This window comes from Indicator indicator, chromosome 15, assembly GCF_027791375.1.
Source record: "Indicator indicator isolate 239-I01 chromosome 15, UM_Iind_1.1, whole genome shotgun sequence".
Lineage (NCBI taxonomy): Eukaryota > Metazoa > Chordata > Aves > Piciformes > Indicatoridae > Indicator > Indicator indicator.
This window is the reverse complement of record NC_072024.1, coordinates 1,567,215-1,580,008: the sequence shown is the minus strand read 5'-3', so window position 1 is coordinate 1,580,008 and position 12,794 is coordinate 1,567,215. Positions and strand designations below refer to the sequence as shown.

The 12,794-nt window shown below is 50.8% G+C and overlaps 1 protein-coding gene across 1 annotated transcript in view; it reads left to right on the top strand.

Annotated features, from left to right (window-relative positions):
• Nucleotides 1–12,794, top strand: part of ITPR1 (inositol 1,4,5-trisphosphate receptor type 1) — a 183,029-nt gene that overhangs the window by 138,356 nt on the left and 31,879 nt on the right. The window contains exons 41-46 of the mRNA XM_054387579.1: nucleotides 486–596; nucleotides 2,571–2,666; nucleotides 3,310–3,432; nucleotides 4,659–4,763; nucleotides 6,053–6,245; nucleotides 8,862–8,984. Coding sequence (XP_054243554.1) covers nucleotides 486–596; nucleotides 2,571–2,666; nucleotides 3,310–3,432; nucleotides 4,659–4,763; nucleotides 6,053–6,245; nucleotides 8,862–8,984 — 751 coding nt within the window. The remainder of the gene's footprint in view (nucleotides 1–485; nucleotides 597–2,570; nucleotides 2,667–3,309; nucleotides 3,433–4,658; nucleotides 4,764–6,052; nucleotides 6,246–8,861; nucleotides 8,985–12,794) is intronic.

Here is a 12,794-nt window from a genome sequence, read left to right as displayed (position 1 = left end):
AGGCCCTGGCTGCAGACAGCAAAATCCTGAAACAAAATACCTTCATCCTTTGTTGTTCCACTGGCTGGGGCTTGCTGTTCAGTTAACCACCTCAAGCAGCCTGGGGGGACATCAATCATAGACTGGTCTAGATTGGGAGGGGCTCCAAAGCTCATCCAGTCTGACCCCTCCAGTCTGCAGGGACATCCTCAACCAGATCAGGTTGCCCAGAGCCCTGTCCAGCCTGACCTTGAGTATCTCCAGGGATGGGGCCCCAACCACCTCCCTGGGCAACCTGCTGCAGTGTTCCACTACCCTCCTGGTGCAGAACTTGTTCCTCACATCCAATCTCAGTCTGCTCTACTCTAGTTTGAAGCCACTGTCCCTGTGCTGCCAGTGCAGGCCTGTGAAAGGTGACTCCTGTGTGCTGGCTGGGGTCAGCAGCCCAGGCTGTGTTCTGAGGGTAGGCAGCTCAGGTAGTGACACTTTGCCCTCTCTTTGGGCAGAACTGCATCGCCACGCACGAGTCCAACGGCATCGACATCATCACGGCCCTGATCCTCAACGACATCAACCCCTTGGGCAAGAAGAGGATGGACCTCGTGTTGGAGCTGAAGGCAAGTGCCTGTGTGTCTGATCCACCCTCACAGGGAGCTCAGACACAACTGGGGTGTTGCAGTGCTGAGGGTGTTTGCTGGGTCCCTCTGCTCAGGAGTGACAAAGAATTTACGTGTGTGAGGGAGCTGGAGGCAGTGCCCCAAGGGTTGTTTGTCATAGGGGTTTCTCCTTCTAAATGGTGACATGGAGACACCAGCTTCAGATGGGGGCTGTGGCATGGAATGAGTGGTTTAGATTAGTTATAGAGTCACCAGCAGAGGTTTAGCACAAGTGGGGTTCATCTGAATTTGCCAGGGAGCAACTTAACCACGTTTGGTGGCACAGGCTGCTCTAGGCTTGCTGCATGGGGGAAGCACACAAAGGAGAGTTGAGTTAGAATTGAGCTAGAACGATTTATAGAGACCTGATAGGCTGAGGGAGACCCTCCCCTTGAATCATGAGGTTCAGAGCAGACCCTCTTGATTTCTAAACTCCTGATGAAGCTTAGGGACAGCTGGACCTAGTCTCAGACTTGGACAACAGTTTGTGTGCAATGGATAAAGACAACCCTGTTGAGTCACAAGGGTTGGAGTGGACCCTGTTCCTTTCCAAACTCCTGATGGTGGGGCTGGGTCCAGTCTTAGTCTCAGACTTGGGCAGAGGCCTGTGTCAAATGGAGTGAGCTCCATGGATTTCAGTAGAAGGATTCAGCATGCTGCCAGTCACGTCCTGAGGACCTATTGTGAGTGAAGTGTCTCTTCACCTTGGGTCAGGAAGGATCTCTTAGTTTTGGGCAAGGAATCTCAACCCGTGAGAGGTGCCCTTGCTAAACCATGTCCTTCAGCACCACCTGTTGTGGGTTTTAATACCTCCAGGGTTGGGGATTCAATCACCTCCCTGGGCAGCCTGTTGCAGTGGCTGAGAACCCTTTCAGTGAAGTTTCTTCTGGTGTCCAACCTAACCCTCCCCTGGGGCAACTTGAAGCCATTTCCTCTCCTTCTATCACCTGTCACTTGGTAGAAGTACCTCAACCCCCACCTCACTGCAGCTTCCTCTCAGGGAGCTGTAGAGAGCAATGAGGTCTCCCTCAGCCTCCTCTTTTCCACACTGAACACCCCTAGTTCCCTCAGCTGCCCCTCCCCAGCCCTGTTCTCCAGACCCTTCCCCAGCTTCCTTGCCCTTCTTTGGAAACACTTGAGCCCCTCAGTGAATCATAGAATTGCCTGGCTGGCAAAGACCTTCAGATCATTGAGTCCAACCCTAACCTATCATCTCCCTGCTTTTGAAGTCTTTCCTGCCCTGCAGTCCAGTGTCTGGCTGGTTTCCGTTGCTGCCCTGCACTGTTCTGCTGGCTGATGGGGGGTTGGAGTTATGATTCTAGATAAAAAATGCTTTTAGACTCAATTAGCATTAAACTTCCAAATTAAATACTTTTATTGGGTTTGCTTGTCAGCCATGATGGATTTTAATCTGAATTGTTCCTATTAAAGTAGTCTGGTGCCTGGTGGTAGTTTCCCATTTCCTCCCTCTCTCCTCTTGGGCTGTGGAGTCATTTGCAGTTAAAAGCAGGGAAGCAGGTTTGGGTCTCCAGCCTTGGCCACCCTTTGATTCAATCAGGAGTGTCTTCAGCAGAGCTGAGCTGTTCCATTTGGAGCTGAGAGCTTGTGGAGATGTTGCAGTGTCTGTCAAATGAAACACCACCAGCACTGGCATTTGAGAAAACAAACCTTGACTTTGGTTCAATGGCTCCCAGTCAGTAGGGTCTGGGAAATGAATTGGTAAAAACTACTCTTGAGCTGTGGGTCTCCAGAATCAGAGGAGAAGGGAGTGCTTGGTGAGGTCTGGCCACAGAAGTCATGCAGTGGGGCTGGCTGGGAATATCTGCCTTGCCCATGGCTCATCTTTGTAGAAACCAGCTCCAGACTTTCTGGGCAGCAGGGATGGTGGCACTCAAGCTGGGTACAGTGATTGCTATTGTTCTCCCCTCCCTTCAGAACAATGCTTCAAAACTACTCTTGGCCATCATGGAGAGCAGGCATGACAGTGAGAATGCAGAGAGGATCCTCTACAACATGAGGCCCAAAGAGCTGGTGAGTCCCTGGGTCACTCTGAAGCTCCTGGTTTATCCTGGGTGTTGAGCAGCTCAGTGACCTTCCTCCTGAAATATATCTTGGCCTTGGACTTCAATGAGACAGTGCTAGAGCATGGTAGGGGTTGGAAGGGACCTCCAGAGATCATCCAGTCCAACCTCTCTGCTAACACAGCTTCACCTAGATCAGGTTGCATAGAAGCATTTCCAGGTGGGAAATCTCTCCAGAGAAGGAGACTCCAAAGCCTGCTTCTGAAGTTCAAGTGAAACTTCCTGGGTTCCAGTCTGTGCCCATTGCCCCTTGTCCTGTCCCTGGGCATCACTGAGGAGAGTCTGGTCCCAGCCTCATGACCTCCATCTTTAGCTCTTGCCGAGCATCACTCAGATCCCCTCTGGGGCTGCTCTTCTCCAGGCTCAACAGCCCCAGGGCTCTCAGCCTTTCCCCTTCAGAGATACTTCAGGCCCCTCAGCATCTTTGTGACCCTTAACTGGACTCCCTCCAGTAGCTCCCTGTTCCTCTTCAAGTGGAAAGCCCAGAACTGGACCCAGCTCTCCAGATGAGGCCTTACCGGATCAGAGTAGATGGGGAGAAGAACCTTCCTTGCCCCATCACTCTGAGCTGTCTCTTCACTCTGTCATTCTAGGTGGAAGTGATAAAGAAGGCTTACATGCAAGGAGAAGTAGAGTTTGAGGATGGAGAGAATGGAGAAGATGTTGCAGCATCTCCAAGGAATGTGGGACACAACATTTATATATTAGCTCACCAGGTAGGTGTTCACCCACAGCTTCTGCAGCACTGTGGACAGCAAGAGGTCTGCTTTGCCCTGGGATTGTTTGAATGGCTCACCTCTGAGACAAGCTCCCTGCACACTGTCTCTATCAGAGCAAATTTCAGCCCTCAGGGAATCAGAAGATTCTGTACTGCAAGAAATTTGGGGAGTTTTCCTGTATCATGGGAAGCAGGCAGGCTCCTGACCAAGTGTCTGAAGACACAGGAGTCAAGTTCGTGGCAGAACTGGGCAGCAGTGTATTATTTTTCAGCTGTATCAGAGGATACTTTATACTCCCAAAGGAATTCTGCTCTTAGAGCAAGGAAACTCTCAGCAGAATTCTCACTCTGGTTTTATGGTTGGTGTCACATTCTGTCCCTCTTGGAGCCAGTCAGGTTCATTGTGGTGGTAAAATGTGATGGTTGAAAGGTAAAAAAAAAACAAAAACAAAACCAAAAAAACAACAAAGGGGAGGGAAAATTTATCAAAGAATAGGTTGGAAAAGACTTCTGAGATCATCAAGGTGAACACTTCTGTGGCTACTAGGCCATTGAGGCACTGAGCAGCCAAGAGAGTCTAGCTGAGAGGTGTCCCTGCCCTTGGCAGGGAGGTTGGAGCAGATGATCTTGGAGGTCCCTTCCAACCTGAGCCATTCTATGGACAGACCCTATCCAGGGACACCTAAACCTACTCAATGTATTGATGCTACTGCATCACTCAACTACAGGCTTCTTGTTCCTATGGCATGTGAGGAGGACCACCACTGTGAGGTGGATTTAGAGCATCCAGAAGCCTCTTTGGAGCAGTTCTCCCTCTGTCTGCCTCTTCAAGCAATGCAAATCCTCTCTCCCATCCCTGCCTGAGCAGTTAGCACACCTTTGGAATTTGGGGTGGGTGTGTAGAAGGATAGACCAAGTGTGGCCAATTTCCCCTAGTCAGGCAGAGAGGGGTGGGTAAAAGAGGGAGCAGAAGAGGGCTATTAAAAACAACCCAGATCTGAATCGTGCTGCCTTGCTCCCAAAATAGAGCTGCAGGGTGTCTGCTTGGAACTGAACAAAGCCTTCTGTCAACTTTGCCCTTTGCTAGCAGCTGCCTGAGTACTATTGGAGGGCAGCTTTTTGGTTGGGTTTTCTTTTTTTTTTTTAATGCCAAAAAAATCAGAAATTGAATATCACAGCAAGACATCTGGTGTCTCCCACTCCCTCTGCATTCCTTTCTTTCAGTTGGCTCGTCACAACAAAGAGCTGCAGAACATGCTGAAGCCAGGAGGTCAGATCGAGGGAGACGAGGCTCTGGAGTTCTACGCCAAGCACACAGCACAGATTGAGGTGGGGGGGGATGAAGTGGTGGCTGCTGGGAGGTGTTGGGAGGGGACCAGATTCACTGTGGGAAGGAGTAAACCACCCTTTATGTTGTAGAACCACAATTGTTGCAGTTGGAAAAGCCCTCTAAGCTCATCAAGTCCAACCAGTAACCCAACACCACCATGGCCACCAAACCATGGCCACAGGTTTCTTGAACACCTCCAGGGATGGGGACTCCACCACCTCCCTGGGCAGCCTGTTCCAGTGCCTGGCCACTCAGTCTGTGGTTTTTGGATTGAACCCAGTAGCTGTGTGTGGACTGTCATCCCTGACACCAGAATCTCTCTGTGCTGACTGCTTTATTTTCCTTTTCTTGACAGCCCCTGGGGGGGAAGCTATTTCTGAGCTGTCGTGTGTGGGCTATAAGATGGAGCTTGAGCAGAGCTCTGTTGGCAGGAGGAAGTGTAAATTCACTTCTGTTCCTTTTTGGCCAGTGCTGTTGCTGAATACATGAAGTTTAGTGAGAGCTTTTGCCATTCTTGCTGTAGCAAAATGACAATTTGGCTGGGTGGCCAACCTGAGATGCTTTTGTAAAGCAAACCAGGCACAGACATGAGGAGCTCACAAACCTCTCTACTACACAGAAATACAACTGTTACTGCTCCTATCATAGAGCCACAGACTGGTGCAGGTGGGAAGGGAACCTTTAAAGGTCATCCAGCCCAACCCTTTGCAGTCAGCAGGGACATCCCCAAACTGGAGCAGGTTGCCCAGAGACTCAAACAACCTGACCTGCAATGGTTCCAGGGATGGGGAGTCTACCATCTCTCTGGGTAGCCTGTTCCAGTGTCTCACCACTCTCACTGTGCAGAACTTCTCCTGATGTCCGACCTAACTCTGCCCTGCTCTAGTTCCAAACCATTGCCTCTTGTCTTATCCCCACAGTCCCTCCCCAGCCATCCTGTAGGTCCGCTGTGGCTATGCAGCTCTGAGGTCTTCCTGGAGTCTTCTCTTCTCCAGGCTGAACAGCCCCAACTCTCTCAGCCTGTCCTCATAGCAGAGGTGCTTTAGCCCCCTGGTCCTCTTCATGGCCCTCCTCTGGACCTGCTCCAGCAGGTCTTGGAGCTAAATTCAGGTTTGCTTTGACAGGTGAATTGAATGAAGTCTCTACTGAGCTGCTGAAGTATGTAAATGTGTCCAAATTTCCACATCTAGCTTGAGAAGGGAAAGGGGGAGGTCAAAAAAAGTCAGAGAAACCAAGACCTCAACCCATGTCCCAGTCAGGGAGCACTCTAATGGGGCTGCTGTTACAGATCGTCAGGTCGGACCGCACCATGGAGCAAATCGTCTTCCCCGTGCCCAGCATCTGTGAGTTCCTGACCAAGGAGTCCAAGCTGAGGATCTATTACACCACAGAGAGGGATGAGCAAGGCAGCAAGATCAATGACTTCTTCCTGAAATCAGAAGACCTCTTCAATGAGATGAACTGGCAAAAGAAACTGCGAGGTAGGTTGCTGTTGGCGGCCTGGGCGCCTGGAGCCTTACCGGCAGAGAGCTGAGGTCAGGTTCTCTCAGCTTGAAGCGTTGACTTGGTAGCAGATGGTTCCCCAGTGTGGCAGCAACCTTGATAATGGTTTGAAAGAGGAGTCTGCTCCTCTGCACGCTGGCAACACCCTGTAAGGAAGTCAGGCTTGATGCAGGAGCAGTATGGAGCCACTGGAGGAGATCCAGGGGAGAGCAGGGAGGAGGATCCTGGGGAAGGGGGATCACAGGTCCTCTGTTTTAGGAGCCAGCAGGAAAGAACAAGCTGGTGGAGGCTTAGCTTGAATGAGAAGGCTTTTGATGGCAGGGAGAAATGGAGAGAGCAGAAGAAAGCAGAGAGCTGCTCTCTCTGCCTGCACTGGGTGCAGGAAGCAATTCCTTTGCACTGCAAGGAGGAGTGAGGCTGGGATGGTGCAGCAGGGACTTAGGGTATCTCCAGCAACAAAGCTAGCTAAGAGCAGGGTGAATGTGATTTTCCCAGAAACACTAAAAGTAGAATTCACCCTTCCTTTGGGAAGGAACAGGCTGGCAGACAGACTGCTGAAAGTCTCAGCCCTGTGGTGCTTAAAATACCTGAAAGCATTTCCAAGGACTGCTTTTTCCCTCTGAGGTTCCCACTGGCATCTGGGAAACCTCCCCAAATTCTGTTTCAATCTGTATGGAGCCATCACTTCCCCCAGTGAACTTCTAAACTCATTTCTTTCAGAATTATCATTTTTTAAAAACTGATTTCTTGTTTTGCTGAAGGGGAAAAAGCTGCACAGGAGGCTCAGCCTCAGTGGGCAGGAATGAATGGCCAGAGTTTACCACCAGTGCCCCTGTGCCATGTGAGAAATCAAGCAGCTGCTTCCTGCACAGCTGCCCTCTGATAGCACTGCTGTTCCCCATGCTTGACTCAGCTGAACTCCAGTGGTTGGCACAAGGGCACAGGCTGGTCCAGAACCACCTCCTACAGCAGATATGAGAGTGGACAAATGTGGGAGTGCTGCTGTCAGCTCCCAAACCTGCCTGCAGTGCCAGGCAAGCCAGGCCAGTGTGCTTGGCAAAGGTTGTCCCCTGACAGGGAACCTCACTGGCACTCAGTCACTGTGGCAGATCACAGAGAAAAACAGATGGGAACCTTCACAGAATCCCAATATGGTGAGGGTCAGAAGAGACTTCTGGAGATCACTTAGTGACCCCCCTGCTCCAGCAGGGCACCCACAGCAGCTTGCCCAGCAGCACAATGCCCAGGGGGGGTTGGAAGCTCTCCACACAAAGAGACTCCACAACCTCTCTGGGCAGCCTGCTCCAGGCCTCCAGCACCCTCACAACAAACAACTTTCTCCTCCTCAGATGGAGCCTCCTGGATTCCAGTTTGTGCCCCTTGCCCCTTGGCCTGTTCCCTCTGGGGCTGCTCTTCTGCAGGCTCTCAGCCCCAGGGCTCTCAGCCTTTGCTCCTCACAGAGCTGCTCCAGGCCCCTCAGCAGGTTTGTAGCCTCTGCTGGACTCTCTCCAGCAGTTCCTTGTCTCTCTGGAACTGGAGAGCCCAGAACTGGACCCAGTCCTCCAGATATAACTTGCTGAAGAGAGCTGGTGGCTGCTGTGGGGCTCAGCAATGCTGCATTCACTGCTTCACTCTTGAGCCCCAGAATTTGTAATTTCATCTTTTCCCTAACCCTCCCTGGGAGCTTCTTTCCCTTTGCTCCCTGATGTCTGCACATTATCTCCTTCCAAGAGGGTAAAGCCTTCATTATTTCCCTTCTTTGAGAGCATTTTTAATAGATGTGAGGTTTTCTCCACTGCAGATGTCAAGAGTGCACAATTTGCTGCACCACAACCTGCAGGAGCTGAAATCAGGGGGGGCTTTGCCTTGATGCTGAAGGAATTACTGCAAGGCAGCTTCTTAGCTGTCCTTGTCATCTTCTGGTCCACAACCACTTCAGAGAATGGTTCTTTTTTTTTTTCTTTTTTTTGCTTTCTGAGCCTCTGGATTCAGGCTGCAGAAATTATTAAAACTTAGTCTTTTGAAAGGAATTTCTGTGTGATCCTCATGTTAAAGGTGCAGCTGTTGAGCTGTAGCCACAGCTCTATGCAGATATGCTCCTGTCCTTTGCCCACAGGGCATCTGTGCCAGGAGAGGCTTAGGCTGGAGATGAGGAACAATTTCCTTGCTGCAGGAGTGGTCAGGGATTGGAAAAGGCTGCCCAGGGAGGTTTTGGAGTCCCCGTCCCTGGAGGTGTTTAACAACTGTGTGGACATAGCACTTGTGGCTATGATGTGGTGGTCATGATGGTGTTGGGTTGATGGTTGGACTGGATGATCTTGGAGGTCTTTTCCAACTCAAACCATTCTATAATTCTGTGACTCTTTTGCCTTAAAGCACTGTGCAGGGAACTGGTAGTACCCCAGAGATTAAGAGTAATCCAACTTCAGGATGAGCCTTGGCTGTTACTGCTCTTGATGCTCTGCTTTTGGGCAAGCTGAGTTTTTCTGGTGCCATTGTCTTTTTTTGGGAGGAACTCTTACTTCTGTGGTTGTTGGTTGGTTGGGTTTTGTTTTTTTAAATGCTCCATTGAGAATTTGTTTCCTCTCTTGCAGCTCAGCCTTTCCTCTACTGGTGTGCTCGCAACATGTCCTTCTGGAGCAGCATTTCCTTCAACCTGGCTGTCCTCATGAACCTGCTGGTGGCATTTTTCTACCCATTCAAAGGAATTCGAGGAGGTACTGACATTTAAAGTACAAAAAAAAAAAAAGAAAAAACGTGTGAACAAGCCAATTTCTATCCCCCACTTGTGTCTCTGCTTCTCTGCTTACTTCAGTGGAGGTAGCAGAACAGAAATTGGCTGCTTTTTGGTAATTGCCTTGATGAAAATGGTGCTGCTCTGGCTGCCTTGAGGTGTTTTTAAGGGAAACATAGAGCCACATTTTGTCCTAAGGGGGAAGGAATAAGAAACTATCCAAGGCAGACATCCACCTTTAATTACTTGACTGCTCTGCTTTGGTTTAAGATTCTGTAATGAAGTATTTGAACTAAAAAGATGAGAAATGTGGATTCTCTGAGCTTTTGTTCTGTCAGCACCATTTGTCTGTAGAGCTTTGGTGGCCATGTGGCACTTCAGCAGGCCGCTGAGTGAGGTTGGGTGAGGGAGATGACCCTGCCATGGCAGGTGAGGTAGATGAGGGCCAAGTGACTTGGCTCATGCTGTCAGAAATGGATGGAGGATGCAGAGAAAGAGCTCAGCTCCCTTTTGTTACTGTTGAGGTGACTCTCAGCAGCAAGGAGGAGTGTGCTGCCTGTGTCCCCCAGCCCAGGAGCAACCTGCCCACTCCCAGGATCCTTGTCACCGGCTGGGCTTGCTGTCATTTCTGACATGAAGTGTGGGTTGATGTGAGTGGTTCAGGTGGGGTTGCACCATCTTGCTGTCGCAGGTCTCCTGGCAGCTGCTTGTGACCCAGCCAGTGGTGGTGTGTGGCAGTGGTAGAGCCAGCTCAGGAAATACTCCCTGTGGAGTCCCAGTGAGCTTCAGCTGCTCTGCCTTACATCCAGCCTCTCCTGAGAGATGCAGCCCAGGGCAGGTCAAGGGATGCAGTCATCTTAGCAAGAGTCAGGAAATCTGGAGAAGTCTTCTTGTGGATATCTCTGTGGTGCCCACTGCTTGCCAGGCTGGTGTGGAGGCAGTGTCTAGGTAGGAGCTTGTTCCACATCCATGTCGTCTGGAGTGAAAAAGGACCCCAGCAGTAAACCTTGCTCCTGGAGCCAGTGGTACAGCTTTAGACCTTCCCTTCCTCTGAGGTTCATGATGTAACAGGGCCAGTTAGGTGCTGCTCCCTTCCTGTTGAGGTTCCTTCTGCATCTCTGGGTTCATTGCTAACTTCAGCACAGCTCAAAGCCACCAGTAACCTGAACATCCACCAGGTAATGGTTGGACTTGATGAGCTGCAAGGTCTTTTCCAACCACAGTGACTGCATGAAACTCTCATCAGAACTCTGTGTGTGGCACAAAACACAGCTTTTTGCTATGGAGCTTTTTGCAGCTCACCAGATAGTTGAGACTGAGGAGAGCTTTGATTCTGTCCAAGTAGCCTTTGGTAGCAGAAGCCTTTGGTTCAAGGTGGTGGCCACAGAAAACTTGTGTTTGGGGTTCTGCATCCTGATAAAGCCCTGTGAGAAGGTTCAGGATATGTCAGACCAAAATCTGATGTTCTGAGAGGGAAGAGCTGCTGCCTTCTGCAGCATGAGGCTGCACCTCTGCATCATACCCTGTGGCAGCAGACTGTGGAGCCACCCAGATGATCTCATCCAGATCCCACTCTGACCAGCAGTTGGCTGAAAGGTTTTAAGAAGCATGAAGAGCAACTGAATTTTGTCTTCAGTCTCTAGGACCCCAAGCTAAAACTCCAAAGCTTGTGTTTGTGGCTGCTAGTAAAGCTGGTGAAGATGTTGGTTGAACTGACAAGCAGCAGGACCAGGGGGGAATGGTTTGGCATTTGGAAGGTGCCCTGCCCTACATATTTGAAATGTTTTTGTTTATCAGCATTTTGATAAAAATCTCTTCCTCTGGGAGCTCCAAGCCCAAATGAAAACCATAAATAAACACCTGGGTATATTTAGCTTTAAAAACCAAGAAGTCTCTTCAAAGCAGAGTGTTTGGGGGAAGCTGGTGGTGCCTTGGGTTGCTCTCAGCCATGGTGAACTCAGCAGCTGATCAGCATCTGACTGGAGCAGGAGCTGTAAAACAAAGCTTCTGACTTGAGGGGCAGAAACAAAACTGGGTGCCTGGAATTGAGCACTGGAATGGTGAGAATTGCAGAGACAGGGAGAGCTTCCCACCCACATCGACTCTTCATGTGCAGGCAGCAAGGCTTTGATGGGTATGGAAAGTTGATGTTGAGTGAGCTTTAGGTGCTAAGGGCAAAGACACTGCTCCAAGTCTGCTCCCAGTCTCCAGGATGGAGAGATTAGCTTCAGCTTCTTCCCCAGTGACCTGGATGAAAGGACAGAGTGGACCTTCAGCAGGTTTGCTGATGGTACAGCACTGTCAGGAGTGGCTGTGATGCTGTCAGGCTGTGCTGCCATTCTGAGAGGCCTGGACAGGCTGGAGAGGTGGGGGAGAGGAACCTCATAAAGGTCACTCTGCACCAGTGAGGCCACAGCTGAGGCCAGTTCTGGGCTCCTGAGTTCCAGAGAGACAGAGAAATACTGGAGAGAGTCCAAGGCAGGCTACAAAGATGCTGAGGGGCCTGGAGCACCTCTGGGAGGAGCAAAGGCTCTCCTGCAGGAGAGCAGCCCCAGAGGGCAGCTGAGCAATGCTCAGCAAGAGCTAAAGGAGCTGTGGGGGGCAAGAGGCTGGGGCCAGACTCTGCTCAGTGGTGCCCAGGGACGGGGCAAGAGGCAGTGAGCACAAACTGGAACCCAGGAGGTTCCATGTGAAGAGGAGGAGAAAGTTGTTTGCTGTGAGGGTTCTGGAGGCCTGGAGCAGGCTGCCCAGAGAGGTTGTGGAGTCTCCTTGTGTGGAGAGCTTCCAACCCCCCCTGGGCATTGTGCTGCTGGGCAAGCTGCTGTGGGTGCCCTGCTGGAGCAGGGGATTGGACTGGGTGAGCTCCAGAGGTCTCTTCCACTCCCCACCATGCTGGGATTGTGCTCAAGCCTCACTCTTTCCTGCAGGCATTGGCCTGGCTTGGTCCCAGTAGGGTCTTTTTCAGTCTCCTTGCTGCATGGTGAGGCCATCCCAGGGTGGGTGTTAAAGGCAACAGCTGAGGACTTGCTTAACTCCAGGTATCTTTGCAGGCCTGCTGGGAGTTGCTAGAACTTGTGACAGCAAATCTGTTCTTGTGCCTTGGATGGCTGTTCAGTCACCTGTACCAGTGCAGGCAGGATCCTTCAGGATCTGCCTCACAGCAATTCCCAACTCATTCCCAAATAAGCTCCTGCAGGTTTTTTCTCCCTCTCCCATCTCTGCTCTTCATTCCCACCCAGGTGGCTGCTTCGAGCTCAGCACCTTTTGCTGTTTGACAGCTTGGTGCTGCTCTGGGATCCCAAAGTCCCTCCTGACAGCAGAAACATCTGTTCAGCTTGACACTTATTAAGTTTTAATTTCCATCATTCCTCTGCTGTCTTTATTAATCTGCAGTGATTTGGAGCCAACTGAAAGTGCTGCTCATGGCAGACAGATGAGAGGAATATTTCCTAAGCCTTCTGAGCTGGAGTGGGTGGAGGAGGCTGAAGCCCTCACTGACTGTCTTGCCAAGCAGTCCTCTGTGTGCTTCTTAAAATGGTTTGGGTTGGAAGGGACCTCAAAGCTCATCCAGTTCCAACCCCCTGCCATGGGCAGGGACACCTCCCACCAGCCCAGGCTGCTCAAGGTCTCATCCAACCTGGCCTTGAAGATCTCCAGGCTTAGAGCCTCTAAAACTTCTCTGGGCAACCTGTTGCAGTGTCTCACCACCCTCACAGGGATGAACTTCCTCCTATTGTCTCATTTAACTCCAGCTTCTTCCAGGCTGAAGCCATCATCTCTGATCCTGTCTGTC